This window comes from Pseudophryne corroboree, chromosome 2 (assembly GCF_028390025.1).
Source record: "Pseudophryne corroboree isolate aPseCor3 chromosome 2, aPseCor3.hap2, whole genome shotgun sequence".
Taxonomy (NCBI): domain Eukaryota; kingdom Metazoa; phylum Chordata; class Amphibia; order Anura; family Myobatrachidae; genus Pseudophryne; species Pseudophryne corroboree.
In genome coordinates, this window is record NC_086445.1 from 237,734,656 (window position 1) to 237,750,780 (window position 16,125).

Consider the following 16,125-nt stretch of genomic DNA (forward strand, 5'->3'; position numbering starts at 1 on the left):
TCTTGGTGGAGGCCCCACTCTCCTGGATGGAGATCGTGTCTGCTGAGGAAGTCTGCATCCCAGTTGTCTACTCCCGGAATGAAAATCGCCGACAGAGCTTTTACATGTCTTTCTGCCCAGAGGAGGATCTTTGTCACCTCTGCCATTGACGCTCTGCTTTTCGTTCCGCCCTGCCTGTTTATGTACGCGACTGCTGTTACATTGTTTGACTGGATCTGCACGGGATGATCTTGAAGAAGATGTACCGCTTGACGAAGGCCGTTGTAAATGGCTCTCAATTCCAGCACGTTTATGTGAAGGCAGGCCTCCTGACTTGTCCATTTTCCTTGGAAGCTTTCCCCCTGAGTGACAGCGCCCCAGCCTCGGAGACTTGCATCCGTGGTTACCAGGAGCCAGTCCTGAATCCCGAACCTGCGTCCCTCTAGTAGGTGAGAACTGTGTAGCCACCACAGGAGCGAAATCCTGGCTTTGGAGGACAGGATTATCTTTCGGTGCATGTGTAGGTGGGAACCCGACCACTTGTCCAACAGGTCCCACTGAAATACTCTGGCATGGAACCTGCCAAACTGTATGGCCTCGTAGGCCGCAACATTTCCCCCAACAACCGAATGCACTGATGGATCGACACACTTGTTTGCTTTAATATCTGTTTTACCATTTTCTGGATTTCCAGAGCCTTTTCCCCCGGAAGAAATACTCTCTGAACTTCTGTGTCCAGGATCATCCCCAGAAAAGACAATCTTGTCGTCGGTTCCACCTGTGACTTTGGAAAATTTATGATCCAACCGTGTTTTTGGAGTATGGACAGGGAGAGTGTGATGTTCTGTAGCAACTGCTCCCTGGATCTCGCTTTTATCAGGAGATCGTCCAGATAAGGAATTATACTGACTCCTTTTTGATGAAGGAGGACCATCATCTCCACCATCACCTTGGTGAATACCCTCGGCGCCGTGGAGAGACCGAAAGGCAACGTCTGGAATTGGTAATGGCAATCCTGAACCGCGAATCTCAGATAAGCCTGTTGAGGAGGATAAATGGGAACATGCAGGTAAGCATCCTTTATGTCTACTGACACCATATAGTCCCCCTCCTCCAGACTGGAAATCACTGCCCTCAGTGATTCCATTCTGAACTTGAACCGTTTCAAGTAGAGATTCAGATTTTTTAGGTTTAGGATCGGTCTGACCGAGCCGTCCGGCTTCGGAACTACAAAGAGGCTTGAATAGAAACCCTCCCCTCATTGTGACAAAGGTACCAGGACTATGACCTGATCCTGACATAATTTTTGAATTGCCGCTGTTACCGCCTCTCTTTCTGGAAGAGAAGCTGGCAAAGTCGATTTGAAAAATCGGCATGGGGGAACGTCTTGAAACTCCAGTTTGTACCCCTGAGACACTATTTGTAACACCCAGGGGTCCAGGCCAGATTGAATCCAACCCTGGCTGAACAGTTTGAGACGTGCCTGCACCCGAGCGGACTCCCGCAAGGGAGCCCCAGCGTCATGCTGTAGATTTGCCAGAAGTAGGGGTTGACTTCTGCTCCTGGGATCCTGAAGCCGCTGTGCACTTCTTTCCCTTTCCCCTTCCCCTACCAGCAAAGAAGGGGGAACCTTTCGCCTTTTTGTATTTATTGGGCCTAAAGGACTGCATGTCGGAGTGATATGTCTTTTTTGCCGGTGCAGGAGCAGAAGGCAGAAAAGTCGACTTACCTGCGGTAGCCGCCGAGACTAACGCATCCAGTCCATCACCAAATAAGGCCTCACCTTTATATGGGAGAGCCTCCATATTCTTTTTGGAATCTGCATCCGCGTTCCACTGGCGAATCCACAACGCCCACCGAGACGATACTGCCATGGTAGCGGCTGTTGAACCCGAGAGTCCAATATCTTTCATCGCTTCTAGCATGTATGCGGCAGCGTCTTTGATATTCCCTAACTTAAGGAGTACCTCATCTTTATCAATCGTGTCAATTTCTGATGACAAGCTGTCTGACCATTTTTCAATAGCGCGACTCACCCACGCGCAAGCAATTGTGGGCCTGAGCAGCGTACCATTGGCCACATAAATGGATTTTAACGTTGTCTCCATTTTGCGGTCTGCCGGCTCCTTTAGTGAAGCTGTCCCAGGTGCAGGGAGAATCACCTTCTTTGTCAACCTGGACAGTGCACTGTCTAACACTGGGGGTGACTCCTATTTTTTCCTGTCCTCTGCTGGGAAAGGATAAGCCATCTGAATCCCCTTGGGAACACAAAATTTCTTTTCGGGATTCACCCACACCCCTTCAAAGAGAGTATTTAGCTTGTGGGAAGGAGCGAAGGTCACCTTAGATTTCTTTTCCTTATAGAAATAGGCCTTCTCCTGAGGTACAGGAGTGGCTTCCATAACTTCCAGAACCTCCCTTATAGCCACAACCATATATTGTATATTTTTCACCAATTTATGATCTATTTCTCTGGAGTCACTATCGTCGACACAGGAATCAGTGTCCGTGTCGGTATCAGTATTTACAATATTTGCAAATGGTCTCTTATGTGACCCAGAGGGGTCGCCTGCGGATGGAAGAACAGAACCCTGAAAAATCACATCTTCCACAGACTTTCTCCAGCATTCTGCATGAGATTCAGACTTATCCAACCTCCTATTGATATGATGCATACTATCACGTATTTCTTTCACCCATGCAGGCTCTTGGTGTGCCGGCAGCGCCACATTACAACTCTGTGTCCATAAAATGGCTTCCTCAGGGGAAGAACTCCCTGCCTCAGACATGTCACACTCGTGCACTACACACAAACAAGACACTCTGGGACTTATAGGGGACAGACCCACAGTAAAATCTGTCAGAAGGACACAGTGTAGGAGCAGCCAGTTCACAACCCCAGCGCCAGCATATAATGCCTGTGAACACAAAATGGCCACTGAGATGCAGCGCTTATTTTACAATGTAAATACACCTGTAAAGCACCAAATTTGATGTACCCCCCCCCCCCCCCTGTTTTGCACCCTGAGACTTGCAGTCAGAAGTGGAGGAGGACCAGCGTTGTCTCTGCAGCTGAGGAGAGAGAGAAAATGGCGCTGAGCAGTGTGCTGGCTGACTGAGGAGGAAGCTCCGCTCCTGCAATGGCGCGTCTTCTCCTCAGAGATTTTCACATAATATTTATACTGGCGGGGGTAGGGCTGTGCCTGGGCATCTTAAGCCCCCTTTTAGCCAGTTTTTTAAGGTATTTTGCTGCCCAGGGTACCGCCAAACCCCCCCCCCCCCCACGTGCCTTGCAGTGCCTGTGTGTGTGGGCAGCAATGGCGCGCTGCGCTCCCGCAGGCCGCGCTGTACCTTAGCCGTCACTCTCTTGATTGAAGATCTATCTTCTTACACTCACATGTCTTCTGACTTCTGGCTCTGTGAGGGGGGTGACGGCGTGCTGTGGGAGTGAGCATCTAGACACGGCTAGCGTTCAGTACCCTTCAGGAGCTAATGGTGTCCTGTCAGCCAGAAGCAGAGCCATTAAACTCTTTATGAAGTTGGTTCCTACTTCTGCCCCCTCAGTCCCACGAAGCAGAGAGACTGTTGCCAGCAGTTCTCCCTGAAAATAAAAAACCTAGCATAAGTCTTGTCAGAGAAACTCAATAGAGCTCCCCTGGAGTGCCTGGGCACATTTCTAAAACTGAGGTCTGGAGGAGGGGCATAGAGGGAGGAGCCAGTTCACACCCTTGAAAAGTCTTAAAGTGCCCATGGCTCCTGCGGAACCGTCTATACCCCATGGTCATGAAGTGGACCCCAGCATCCTCTAGGATGTATGAGAAATAACATTTTTCTAGATAAGCTCTGGAGACCGGCTCCTCCAGGCACAGTTTCTAAATGGAGTCTGGTAGGAGGGGCATAGAGGGAGGAGCTAGCGCACACTCTCAAACTCTTAAAGTGCCAATGGCTCCTGGTGGACCCGTCTATACCCCAATGGTACTAATGTGGACCCTAGCATCTTCTAGGACGTAAGAGAAAAAACATTGCTGCCTCTAAGCCAGGAGTTGCCAAACTAAGGTCTATCCCCTGCTGGGTTCAGCCCCTGCACCTTACGGGATTCCTCTGAAGCCCCAGACATCTCTTCAGACTCCAGAAGTAGTTTAGCAGTGATGTTGCAGCCTCCACTACAGCTGCATAAGGCAGCAGAATGATAGTCTCCAGAGACAGGACTTGGACACAGGAGAGGTCCTTTTCATGAGGTGTACTCTAGACTGACACCTAAGAGGGGGGGGGACGACTCTTGGCTGGCACAAAAGGAGGGGGGTGGGTACACTTGGCTGGCACCAAATGGGGGAAAAACTCTGGGCTGGCACCTAAGAGGGGGACTCTGGGATAGAGCATAAGGGGGCAGGGGCTGACACATAAACAAGTAGGGGCTCTGTGCTAGCATATAAAAACATTAGGGGCTCTGAGCTTGTATATCAATTTGAGGGATGAGGTTCTGAGCTGCATTTAAGGACATAAGAGCTCTGATCTAGCATATAAGAGTTTGAGGGGGGCTCTGAGATGGCATTTAAGGACATGAGGGCTCTGAGTACAGAGGCATATAATGGGACATGACTAAAGCTGGCCATACACTATGTTGATATTGTGTACGAATACACTACATCGCAGCGTCACTCGACCCATCATATGCACATTGTGCATGTTTTGGGTGTGAATACTATGCAATGCGCGGCACCCCGTAGCGTGGCGAGCGCAGCGAGGCCGCAAGGGGCTCATTTGCGCTCGCCACACTGTCGGTAAGCCGGCGGTCGGGCTCCCGGCGCCAGTATGCTGGTCGCCAGGAGCCTGTCCGCCGGCATACCATAGTGAACCCTATATATGTGTAGATATGTATATATATATATATATATATATATATATATATATATAGACACACACACACACAGACACACTAGTTTTACGGACCCACCATATACTGGGTCACCTCAGTCCCCACCCCCGTGATTGGCTCCACCCAGTTCTGGAAACCCCCCCATGCAAATCCTGCGTTTGCCACTGCATGTGGTGCAAAAGCACCATACAATCTATCGCACGTCGGGGAGCTGGCGGGGGTGTGTGTGTGTGGGACTGCTCGCATTAATGTGAGTCATCCAGGTGTATGGCCAGCATAAGGGGTTTTGAGACAGGATGTGGTTACAATGCTGCCAGACAGGATCCTGGAGTCCGAAATACCGACACCGAAATCCCAACCGGCAGCATAATGCTGGCACCAAAATCCAGACAGAGATTACCGATGCCAGGAATCCCCAACGCTCTTTTAGCGGGACACACTCGCGACCTGCCGTGGGAGGTAGGTTAGGTTTAGGCATTAAAAGGGGGGTTAGGGTTCAGGGACAGGGGGTAGTTAGGTACCGGGGAGGGGGGGAGGGGGTTAAGCATTTACAAGGGGAGATAAGGGTTAGGCACCAAGTGGGGAAGGTTAGGTTTAGGCGACCCAGAAGAAGGGCCGGACTGCCCATCTGGCAAATGCCAGAAGGGCCGATGGGCCAGTCCTGTCACACAGAGAGTCTCTGGCTGTCCGGTCTGGCCGCTCCCCCGCCTGCTTCCACAGAAATGGAGGTGTGCCACGAGTCCACGCCCCCTGACTCAAAGCACGCTCCTGCCCGTCTCCATGGAAATGAGGGTATGCAATGAGTCCACGCCCCCTGACTCGCAGCACGCCTCCTTCGTTAGTGACCACGCGCCACAATTCACGGCGCGCACGTGAAAGGATTTGACCTTATTTTCTTTAACCCTCGATGTGATGGCCTTACAGACGTCTGGAGTGTAAACTTTTAACCACAAGGTACATGCACACACAAGCAGTTAAAATTCACACTGTTTATTATAAAGTTAACAAGAGTATATAAGACAATGCATATGGGTGGAACTGACAAGTGTAAAAGGGCTCATTGGCTTAGGGGTAGGTTCCTGGGTGGGGTACGTAGGGGTGGTTAATACTTGACATAACATAATTGGATATAGCAGTTGCCAGGCAGATGTTATATATGTTGCATCAGACGAAACTTAACAAAGGATCTTTTAGTAACACACAGAAGTAGAAAAAGCAGGTTTCATCTAGTAGAGAGCTGACCTTGGATGCCAGACCCACACAAGCCTGGTATCTGTATGAGAGACAAAGGCATCTAACACAGGGCAGCAGCATCCATTGCAAACACATAAGAGTTCATAAAGCATGTTTTAACCCTTCACTAGGGAAATAGAAATATTCACTTTTACACTGTAATTATTATAAGGAAACTGATCATATAAAAAGTAATATGTACAAAGACAGAAGAGGTAACCCTTCAATCCCCTCTTAGAATCATGATTATTATATGACATGATTCTTGAGTGAGGCTCCTTTCTTGTTTCTCCAGTTCTTGAGATATTGGACATAATCGTCGGGTCCCTTACTATCAGAGGAGGTGACAGGACTGGTGGTTATGTCATAATACATCAGGGCCTTATCAATGCCTTTGGAGGTAAGTTTCTTTCCACAGGGAATTACACAATAAACTATAATGCCTACAAGAATTAAAGTTACAAGTATGAATATGCTTATTTGCACAAGAGCCAGTTTCCAATTTTCAAACCATCCAAAATATTGGCTCCATGGGTTATCAATACCTGAATTTTTCTTAAGTTCTATGGATAAGGTTTCTAACTTGTTTATGGCTAAAGTAACCTTACCATTGGGACCAGTGTTGTCAGGAATATATGTACAACAGCCTTCCACCTTACTAATGTAAACACATGTACCGCCTTTTTCTGCTAGGATCATGTCAAGGGCCATTCTATTTTGGAATGTCATTTGGGAAGTGGCTTCTAGCTGTTCAGCTATACCTTTAAGAGCATCTTTGGTATCATTAACAAATCTTTGTTGATTATAATATATATAATTAATCCAGGCTACGTTTTTATTTACAGTTTCCCACATATGTAATAAATGTCGCCTAATGATCTAGTTTGGTTGACTAAAACAGTTGTTCTTTTATTTGCACAATACCCTGGTGGGAAGGTTTTTAAATTTCTCCCTGTTGTGGTGTTAGATGTATAACAAGTGTAGTTTCCAGGATATATGGTTATGGTGCTTCCTGGGTTGGGATTTTTCGACAATATGGGATATTCCCTTTTCCACATTTCGCACTGACTGTCATTTGTTTTGGTGTCATTAAAAAGGCTGAAAAAAAACAATTTTCTTGTTCTAGGGGTATATTAAGGGGCACTGTACCTAGGTGGGGCCTAGATTTGCCACAGACATAACAGTTGCTTTTATTGTGTTTGTTAGCACTATACTTCATCCATTCCAACCAAAAATTAATGTCAGAGAAACCAGTTTCAATAGCTAGGGTGTCTTCAAAGGTAGGGTTAGTAATAGCCACCATATCTTTAAAAGTGGCAATATGGGGCTTTAAAGGTTTGTTTTGGGGAGCAATTTTAGGCTGGTATTTTGGGTTTTTATACATATCCCATAAATAAAACATTTGCCTTGCACTATAATACCCTGCTTGCCACCATATACCAAGTACATAAGTCTCATTGTCGCTTCTGCTAGGGTTCACTATGTTTAGTCTAAACCTGTATGAATTTGGGCCTTCATCCATCTTATGAATGGATAGTCTAGAAAGTAGGGGTACTCCATATTTGCTCCATCTATTCTTTGCAAACGATGGGCCATATTTCCAATCTACTCCTGTATTCCACCCCACAGCTTCCCAGGAATTACAATTAGATCCATAATATCTATTGTCATAGTACCATTCGTCAGTAACACAAATATATACTGTCTCAGACATTCCTGATTTCCTCCTTTGTTGTATATAATATTTGTCATCAGCAATTTTGGGGAACATAAAATAGTCAAGGATATATGTGGCTACGTGTGTATTGGAGGAATTGTACCACAAGGTGGGGATCCCATTAGTCTGTGTAATATCAACCTCACATATTGTGTGGTGAGTGAGGGCCAGTAGGGCTATCAAGGTAGTCCCCAGGATAAAGATAGGGGACAGGTTCCTCATCTTCTTCTGTTCTTCTTTCTTCGCTAGGTGGGAGGTCAGGGCTGTCTGCCCCGGTTCGTACCTCACTGGAATCACTTGCTTCCCTCTCTAGGTCTGGTCTAGGAACCTTTTTTTTTACTCGGGATGCATGGATCCAGGTAGGACTTTCCTCTGTCAGGACTGCTGTTCGGGTAACTGCTACGACCTCTGTCTCTGGACCATAGGTGAAGTCTCCTGGGCTCTTGTTCCTGGGGAGCACCTTCACCACGACTCTGTCTCCGACTTTAAAGGGGTGTGTAGGTTCCTGTGGATTCAAAAGGGTTTTTACAAACAACCTCATGTTCAATTTCATTCAGTTTTGTTATCAGGGACCTGACATACTCTTCTCTGATGAGTTCTAGATCTCCTTCCTGTATTACTAGTGGTTTCTTAGCCCAGGGTGTGGGAAAAGGCCTGCCCATTAGTATTTTAAATGGGGAGTAACCTAGAGTTTTCTGTGGGGTATTCAAGATGCTGGTGTTTAGCTTTATTAGGGTTGTTCCTGAGGCAAGTGATGCATCTGCTAACATACTGGTCCACAAGTGATTTGGCATTAGTAACATAAAAATCACTGGTTAGTAGGAGGAGTGTTGTGGCTTCACCACGGTGACCAACACCACGGCACTGGGCAACGAGCAAAGGGGCACTGGACTGGGGTATACAGGGTTTCCCCTCTTTGCAGATTAATCCTGATTTAGGATTTTTTCTGCAGAATTGGGTAAGTCCAGTCGGAGAGATCAGCATTAGTCGCAGCAGCTTGAAGTTGAGTGAGCAGATGGACGTTGTCAAGGGAGGGACATGCTCTAGTGAGTGCAATGAGTTCTGCAGCTTGCGCGGACTGATAAGGTATTGGTAGGGTTTCCAACACAGTATCAGGGAGGGTGACAATGGCATAGCCAGCCTGGTATGTATTGTCATTGGGCCTACTACAGGAGCCGTCAACAAAAACAATGTCTGCGCCTGGAACGGGAGACATGTCAAGTCTGGGAGAAGTTTCAGCTTCAATGGAAGCAGCACAGTCATGTAGGTCGGGTGGTTCATCCTCGGGACCTTTCAAGCCTAAAAGGGCATTGAGAATGGGTGCAGGGCCAGAAGAACCAGCAGTGTACTTAATGGTAAGGGTAGGGTTACTCAAAAGGAGTACTTCATATCCACTAAGGCGTTGTGCTGACATGTGCTGTGTGTAAGCCTTTAAGTATTGCCAGGACATCATGTGTGGTGTGGAGTACTGTGATGTGGCCTAAAGTGAGGGTAGTGGCCATTTCTGCAACCATTGCACAGGCTGCCAAAGCCCTGAGGCAGGCAGGCATACCTTGTACAGACACTGGCATGACTTTGGAAAAAAAATGCCACGGGGCGCAACTTCCCTCCATGAAACTGTGTGAGCACCCCCGCCATGGTTTTACAATTGTCCCTTGCATATAGATGGAAAGGTAGTACATAACTGGGGAGGCCAAGTGCCGGACTTTTCATCAACATACATTTTAAACTTTCATATGCAGTTAACATTTCTTGTGACCATTGTACAGTTTTAGGTTTGTCCTTCAGTGTGGCTTGTCTCAAAATGTTATCACAATAAGAGCAATCAGATATCCACTGTCTGCAGTAATTTACCATACCCAGGAAGGACAGTAGTTCCTTCTGGGTAGTTGGGGTGACCAGGCCCAATACAGACTGTATGCATTGTGGACTGACTTTTCTCTCTCCCTGAGTGAGCACAAAACCTAAGTAATCAACATGCTTTTTACACCATTGCATTTTTATTTTGGACACCTTGTGTCCACATTCACAAAGCCAGTTTAGTAATGAAACACCATCCTCTCGGCAGGCCTCCTCAGTTTTACTACAGAGCAGCAGATCATCTGCATACTGTAGCAGGACTGAACCATGGTGAGGTTGCCAGGGCCTCAATGTGGCCTGGAGACAACAGGTGCGTCAATAATCTGCACCAGGTAAGTTGTTTACCCTCAAAAGAAAAGGCAAAAAGTAATTGTGTCTGTGAATCTACAGATATGCTGAAAAAAAAGGCATTCTTCAAATCAATTTCAGAGAAGAACACAGCATCTGCAGGGATTGCAGAAATGAGTGAGTTTACATCTGGAACAATTGGTGCAACTGGGACAATTAACTGATTGATCGCTCTGAGATCCTGTACAAATCCCAAACTACCATCAGCTTTGGCAACAGGGTTCACAGGAGTACAGTATGGTGATACACCATGTCTGAGAATACCCTGTTGTAAGAATTGCTGTATCATGGGGCGGAGACCTTCTATCTTTTCTGGTGAGAGGGGGTATTGCATAAGTCAGAACACAAAACACTGGCTGCTGCACCGCTGTCCACTAAAAAGGGAATTTTACTTCCATTTATAATAAGTGGCAGCAGAGGTGAATCTCACTATGACGGGAGAGTTGAATAAAGGCTGGGATACCCTCCTCCGGGCCCCGTCAGTGCGCGGGGTCTTTGGAATGTTCCCTGACTGCGGGGTTGGTTCTGTCTGTCAAAGCGTCTGGAGCTCTGATAGTTATGAGTGGGCGCAGGTTTCTTTTTACAAGCTACAGCGACAGGCAAAAAAACACAGGCAAAAAAAAAAAAAAACTTCCTTCATATGTGTATAGCTGCGTCCTTTGCAAGTTTTGCGTAAATAAGATATACAGCCATCGAGGGTAATGGTGGGCTTGGGACAGTGTTTTACTATTATCTAAACTCTGGGTTATTGGTGCGTTAGGGATAGAGCTAGTGGACGCACCCTCCAGCAGTGAAGTTGGAAGCGATCCCATTTAGTGTGAAAGGGTTACTGCTGCCAAGAAATTTGTGTCTCTGAGCGCAGGATACATTGGAATGCAAAAGGGGGGGGGGGGGGGGGGGGCGAGAGGGATTTCAAAGACTTACAATTCCTCTGCAGCTTCGCTTCTGTGCTATTGGAAACTGACATTTTTTCTTAAATCTCCATATAGAAAAGGTAATTACTGCCTTCCCGTAGGAATGGGTCCCGTCCTGCTTTCTCTGTCCATCCCGCTAAATTATCCACCCATGGGTTAACTAAATAATACTCTGAGGTAGAGTTACGGGCAACATACATCCTGCATGTCTCACCAGGGAGGGGCGGGGGATATGCAGTTTTTTTACTCTGACTAGAGCCCATTGTCAGACAGTAATATAAATCAACAGTACAACTTTTAAAAGAAAATTATCTAAAATATACGACACTCTACTTATACATAGGTCCCTCCCATAGTAAAAATGCAATCTACACCAGCTTTCTACGCAATTTCCACAACAACCCACAACAACTGTCTATGCAATATCACAACAAAAATGCAGTTTACAAAAAAAACCTTCTATGCAATTTCACAACAAAAAGACTTTCTATGAAATTTCACAACAAAAAAAATGCAATTTACAAAAACTTTCTATGCATGCATTAGCTAACACCAGTTAATTAGTCATTGACAATATCACAATATTATCTGTATAATGAGAACATGAAATCTTTTGACGGGTACGCTTACCTTCGTACAAGATGTCAGAAAAAATACAGCGTTTTAGACAGGAAGCAAGAAAAGTGTTTGAGTAAAGATATCTGGCAGACGAAAACTTACCAGCCGTCTGGACCAAATATAAGAACTTATCTCACTACAAACATACAAAAATATATAGGCGATCAAATCGGGGTATTCTCTACGTTACGTATAGACTCCCAGGTCTATTTTAAGTATCCCAGATACTAACGTCTTTGGAGAAGTGCGCTCGGACCCCTGGTCCCTTCTCAGACGTATCTTTAAGTCCCAGACATTAAAGATTCTATGGTATCCCTGATACCTGTTTTAAAAACTTCGTAATATTAAGTCCCGGACTTAAATATTACCTTGTCACGTGTTCCCGGAACACTGACACGGATTCAGCTTCAGTGTATGACCGCAATCCCGCATAGCAAAGACAGACAATAAATCTTCTATCTTTATTATTCGGGGACGATCACTGAATCCCGGACGAGCCCCCAGCTGAAAGGATTTGACCTTATTTTCTTTAACCCTCGATGTGATGGCCTTACAGACGTCTGGAGTGTAAACTTTTAACCACAAGGTACATGCACACACAAGCAGTTAAAATTCACACTGTTTATTATAAAGTTAACAAGAGTATATAAGACAATGCATATGGGTGGAACTGACAAGTGTAAAAGGGCTCATTGGCTTAGGGGTAGGTTCCTGGGTGGGGTACGTAGGGGTGGTTAATACTTGACATAACATAATTGGATATAGCAGTTGCCAGGCAGATGTTATATATGTTGCATCAGACGAAACTTAACAAAGGATCTTTTAGTAACACACAGAAGTAGAAAAAGCAGGTTTCATCTAGTAGAGAGCTGACCTTGGATGCCAGACCCACACAAGCCTGGTATCTGTATGAGAGACAAAGGCATCTAACACAGGGCAGCAGCATCCATTGCAAACACATAAGAGTTCATAAAGCATGTTTTAACCCTTCACTAGGGAAATAGAAATATTCACTTTTACACTGTAATTATTATAAGGAAACTGATCATATAAAAAGTAATATGTACAAAGACAGAAGAGGTAACCCTTCAGCACGCCCGCAAATGCCAGGGACGATTTTGGCCCCCGAGTCCGTAGCTGCCCACAAGGCAGGCTTAGGGCACTTTTGGGGGAGCTATCTGTATTCTGACCGCCGGCATCCCGTCCATCAGTATATCATACCAAATCTTTTGAGGCAAGTATATAAAGGGGCATGCCTACAGGGGCTCTGTGTGGCACATAATCAATTGGAGCATTACTTTGTGGTTTTTACTCGTATTTATTGGGGACACTTCTATGCAGCATATTAGGCATCTTATAACAGTAAGCGGAAATGAAATTTCAACTTGTTAAAAATACATTTCAAGACTTTTCTATTTGTTTTTGCGTTTCTTAGATTAACAAAGAACCCTTGCCTAATTGTATTGAGGCAAACTGTGGGGAAAACATTTTGTGGCCCCGTTATTTTGTAAACTCGGCACTCCCAAGAAATAAAGCCCAATGACTTTGGGGTATATTTACTAAAGTGTGAGTTTGTAGAAGTGGAGGTTACCCATAGCAACCAACCATAGTCTAGCTATTATATTATAGAAGGTGCTAGATAAATGAAATGTAGAATCGGATTGGTTGCTATAGATAACATCTCCACTTCTAAAAAGCCGCACTTTAGTAAATATCCCCCTTTGTTGGGGTTAAGGAGGGGGGAACCATCAGATCTGCACCATCGATGATTGATGGGTATCCTTTTGACAAATTCATGTCTCCTGTAAGAGTGCATCAGCATAATTTTCATGCGTCAGACTCCGCTGCTGTTGTGGGACTTTGCTCCTTCTATTATCTCAGTGTGTGACCTACTACCTCCACGCTCGTCCTCACAGGACCCTGCCCCTATAACCTGGGGCCTGACATGATCATGCATCTCAGCAGCTACTGGGAAACTTGCAGCTCGCCCGCACGTAGCACGGAGTACATAAACCACGTACTTTATGATGGTAAGTGGAGAACTGCTTGCAGAACATGCCAGCCAGGGCACTGCAGATGTAGGACTGTATATAGTGCAATCCAGTGCGTCGCAGCAAGTCCCTTATAAAGGGTTATTAAGGCGCACGCGCTCCCCCTCTCTCCCCAGCTACCCCCCTCTCTCCCCGCCCCCTCTGTGTTGCCGCGAGAGCGCGCGCGCTTTCTCGACTCAGAATGAGCTCGAGGCCCGTCTCCACCCGCTGCCGTCACGTGACGTCACCCAGGCCCGGGAGAGCGCGGGGTGGAGCGTAGCAGCGTGCGGCGGACACGACGAGAGAAGCAGCGTGGAGCGTGTGCGGAGAGCCGGGAGAACCGCATCAACATGTGAGTAACCGGCGCCAAGGGTTCGGGGCGTGGTGGGGGAAAGTGGTGCCCACCAGCCTCTGCATGACGGCGGCTGGAAGGCGGGGCGCCGTATCTCCGTGACCGGATGGGCTGTCCAGGGCCCGGCGAGCGCTCTGCTGGTGGCGGATGCCTTACTCTCCCGCTGCACGGGGCGGCCTCCGGAGGGAGTCGCTGTGGGGCAGGATGGTGGGGGAGGCAGCCGCTCCCTGATCGGGCACCCCGGCCCAGCGCTCCAGAAGCTTCTGTCTGGCTGCGTCCCCCGCGTGTCTAATCCGCTTACACTCCCATTCATTGCAACGTGTGTCCCAGCCCGGTCCCTTCTGCGCCGCTGGGGAAGCGGCCGAGTGTGTTTGGCCGCACCTGGCGCCTCCGCAGCGCTGGCCTGTGTGCAGGGGGTCCGGGGGTACCGGCTTGTGGGTAGGAGGCCTGGGTGTACACCGCTCTAACCCCCTGCACCGGGCTGCGGGTAGGGGTTCCGGGGGTACGCTGCGCACCCTCTGTTCCGGCCTTAATGTAGGGTACCTGGGGATGCGCAGCTTTCTCCTGAGCTGACCTGTGGGCAGGGGGAATGCAGACCGGCCCCCACCACCTCCGGGCCAGGTGCAGGGGTTCACAACTCCCCCCCTGAGCTGGCCTGTGTGCAGGGGACCCGGGGGTACACGGGTCTCCCCCCTGCGTCGACCTGTGTGTAGGGGGCCAGGCACTTTATCTCCCAGCTTTCGCTCTCGTTCTGTCGCTAACCCTGGTGTAATGTACCACGGTAAAAACTAAACCATGTGCAGGCATGATCCGGGGGCAGGTGATTACAGGACGGTGTAGAATGGTGTTCATAGTCTGAAAAAATTAGCTGTTCATTTTGTTGCATTAAGGAATAAATGTTCTATGATGAGAGCCAGCCACTTAATAACAAATGTTACATTATAGTGCCTGAGTGATGTGACGCTGCATGACGAGCGCTTTTTGAAGAATAGCTATTATAGCAAGCCATCAGAATGCTGTATGTAAAATTTGCCCCCCCTTCCTCCTCCTCCTCCTTTTCCTAGTAGGTTTTACAAGTATCGCTACCACTACATGTGTAGTGCAGTATTACTTCAAAGTTTAAGAAGTAATGCTAACAATGAAGAGAAGATATTTTTATCCTGACTACAATACAATATAAATGCTTTTCCCATCAAACAGTTGTTTTTCCATGGTTTCCAGCTACATGATGCTTTCCGATGGCTGACTTATTTTTTCTAGCTGCTTCCTAACCTTGCATCCGCATCAGGGTTGTTAAAGATAAAAGCTTATCAATAGAATATGAAAATGCAGAAAATACTTGTTTACTGTAAATGTTTTTTTTTTTTTACATGGTGAACACTTTATTTATTTTTTACTTAATATAATCTAATATAAAATGAAAACTTGTCCTTCTGTCTTTCTATACAAATCCACAGTTTACAAGTGACGATCGTGAAATTTTACACATGAGCATATTAAAACACAGCGGAGGCAACTAAAACAATTAGAAATCCCTAGCACCCCTAGGGGGGTAGACAGCAGCACAGAGGATATCAGGAGACAGCATAACTCCGGAATTGCTGGAGCAATGTACTCAAATTGGTACACATATGCCTTACAATCTGGGAACAAACACTGTGGGGGGAAGACACCCCTAGGGGTGAGGCAGAATCACTGACTAATTCAGCAGACAGCATAATTCTGGAATGCCTGCAGCAATTTACAACAAACTTGGTTCACATGTGACTTACACTCTGGAAACAAACACGGTGGGGGTCAGACACCCCTAGGGGTGGGACAGCAGCACTGAGTATTTCAGCAGACAGTATAACTGGAATGCCTGGAGCAATTTACAACAAACTACATATGACTTATGTATTACAAGGAATGCAATAAAAAATTTAAAAAAGCGATAAGGGCAGCTAAAATTATAAATGGAAAAAAAAATTGCTATAGAGAGTTAAACCAATCCTAAAAAGTTTTATAAATATATAAACGGTTAAAGAACGTAGGCCCTTTAAAAGATGAATTGGGAGCTTTGATAAATGATGACAAGTTCAAAGCGGAAATATTGAACAATTTTTTTGTTATCAGTATTTACCATGGAGGATGAGCTGGTGACATTAGTGCATAACGACAGTGAGGGTAATGACTCTTGGCTTGATGCTTGTTTAAGT

The 16,125-nt window shown here is 46.6% G+C and overlaps 1 protein-coding gene and 1 long non-coding RNA gene across 2 annotated transcripts in view; one reads left to right on the forward strand and one right to left on the reverse strand.

Moving 5' to 3' along the window:
- Nucleotides 1–5,829: 5,829 nt before the first annotated feature.
- Nucleotides 5,830–13,707, reverse strand: LOC135012339 (uncharacterized). The gene is made up of 2 exons (XR_010211346.1): nucleotides 13,567–13,707; nucleotides 5,830–8,310 (listed from the first exon to the last, which is right to left on the reverse strand). It is a non-coding gene; the product is annotated as an uncharacterized LOC135012339 (long non-coding RNA).
- Nucleotides 13,708–13,759: 52 nt separating this feature from the next.
- The window catches only part of PTGES3 (prostaglandin E synthase 3), a 121,208-nt gene continuing 118,842 nt past the window's right edge, over nucleotides 13,760–16,125 (forward strand). The window contains exon 1 of the mRNA XM_063952541.1: nucleotides 13,760–13,927. Coding sequence (XP_063808611.1) covers nucleotides 13,926–13,927 — 2 coding nt within the window. The 5' untranslated portion in view covers nucleotides 13,760–13,925. The remainder of the gene's footprint in view (nucleotides 13,928–16,125) is intronic.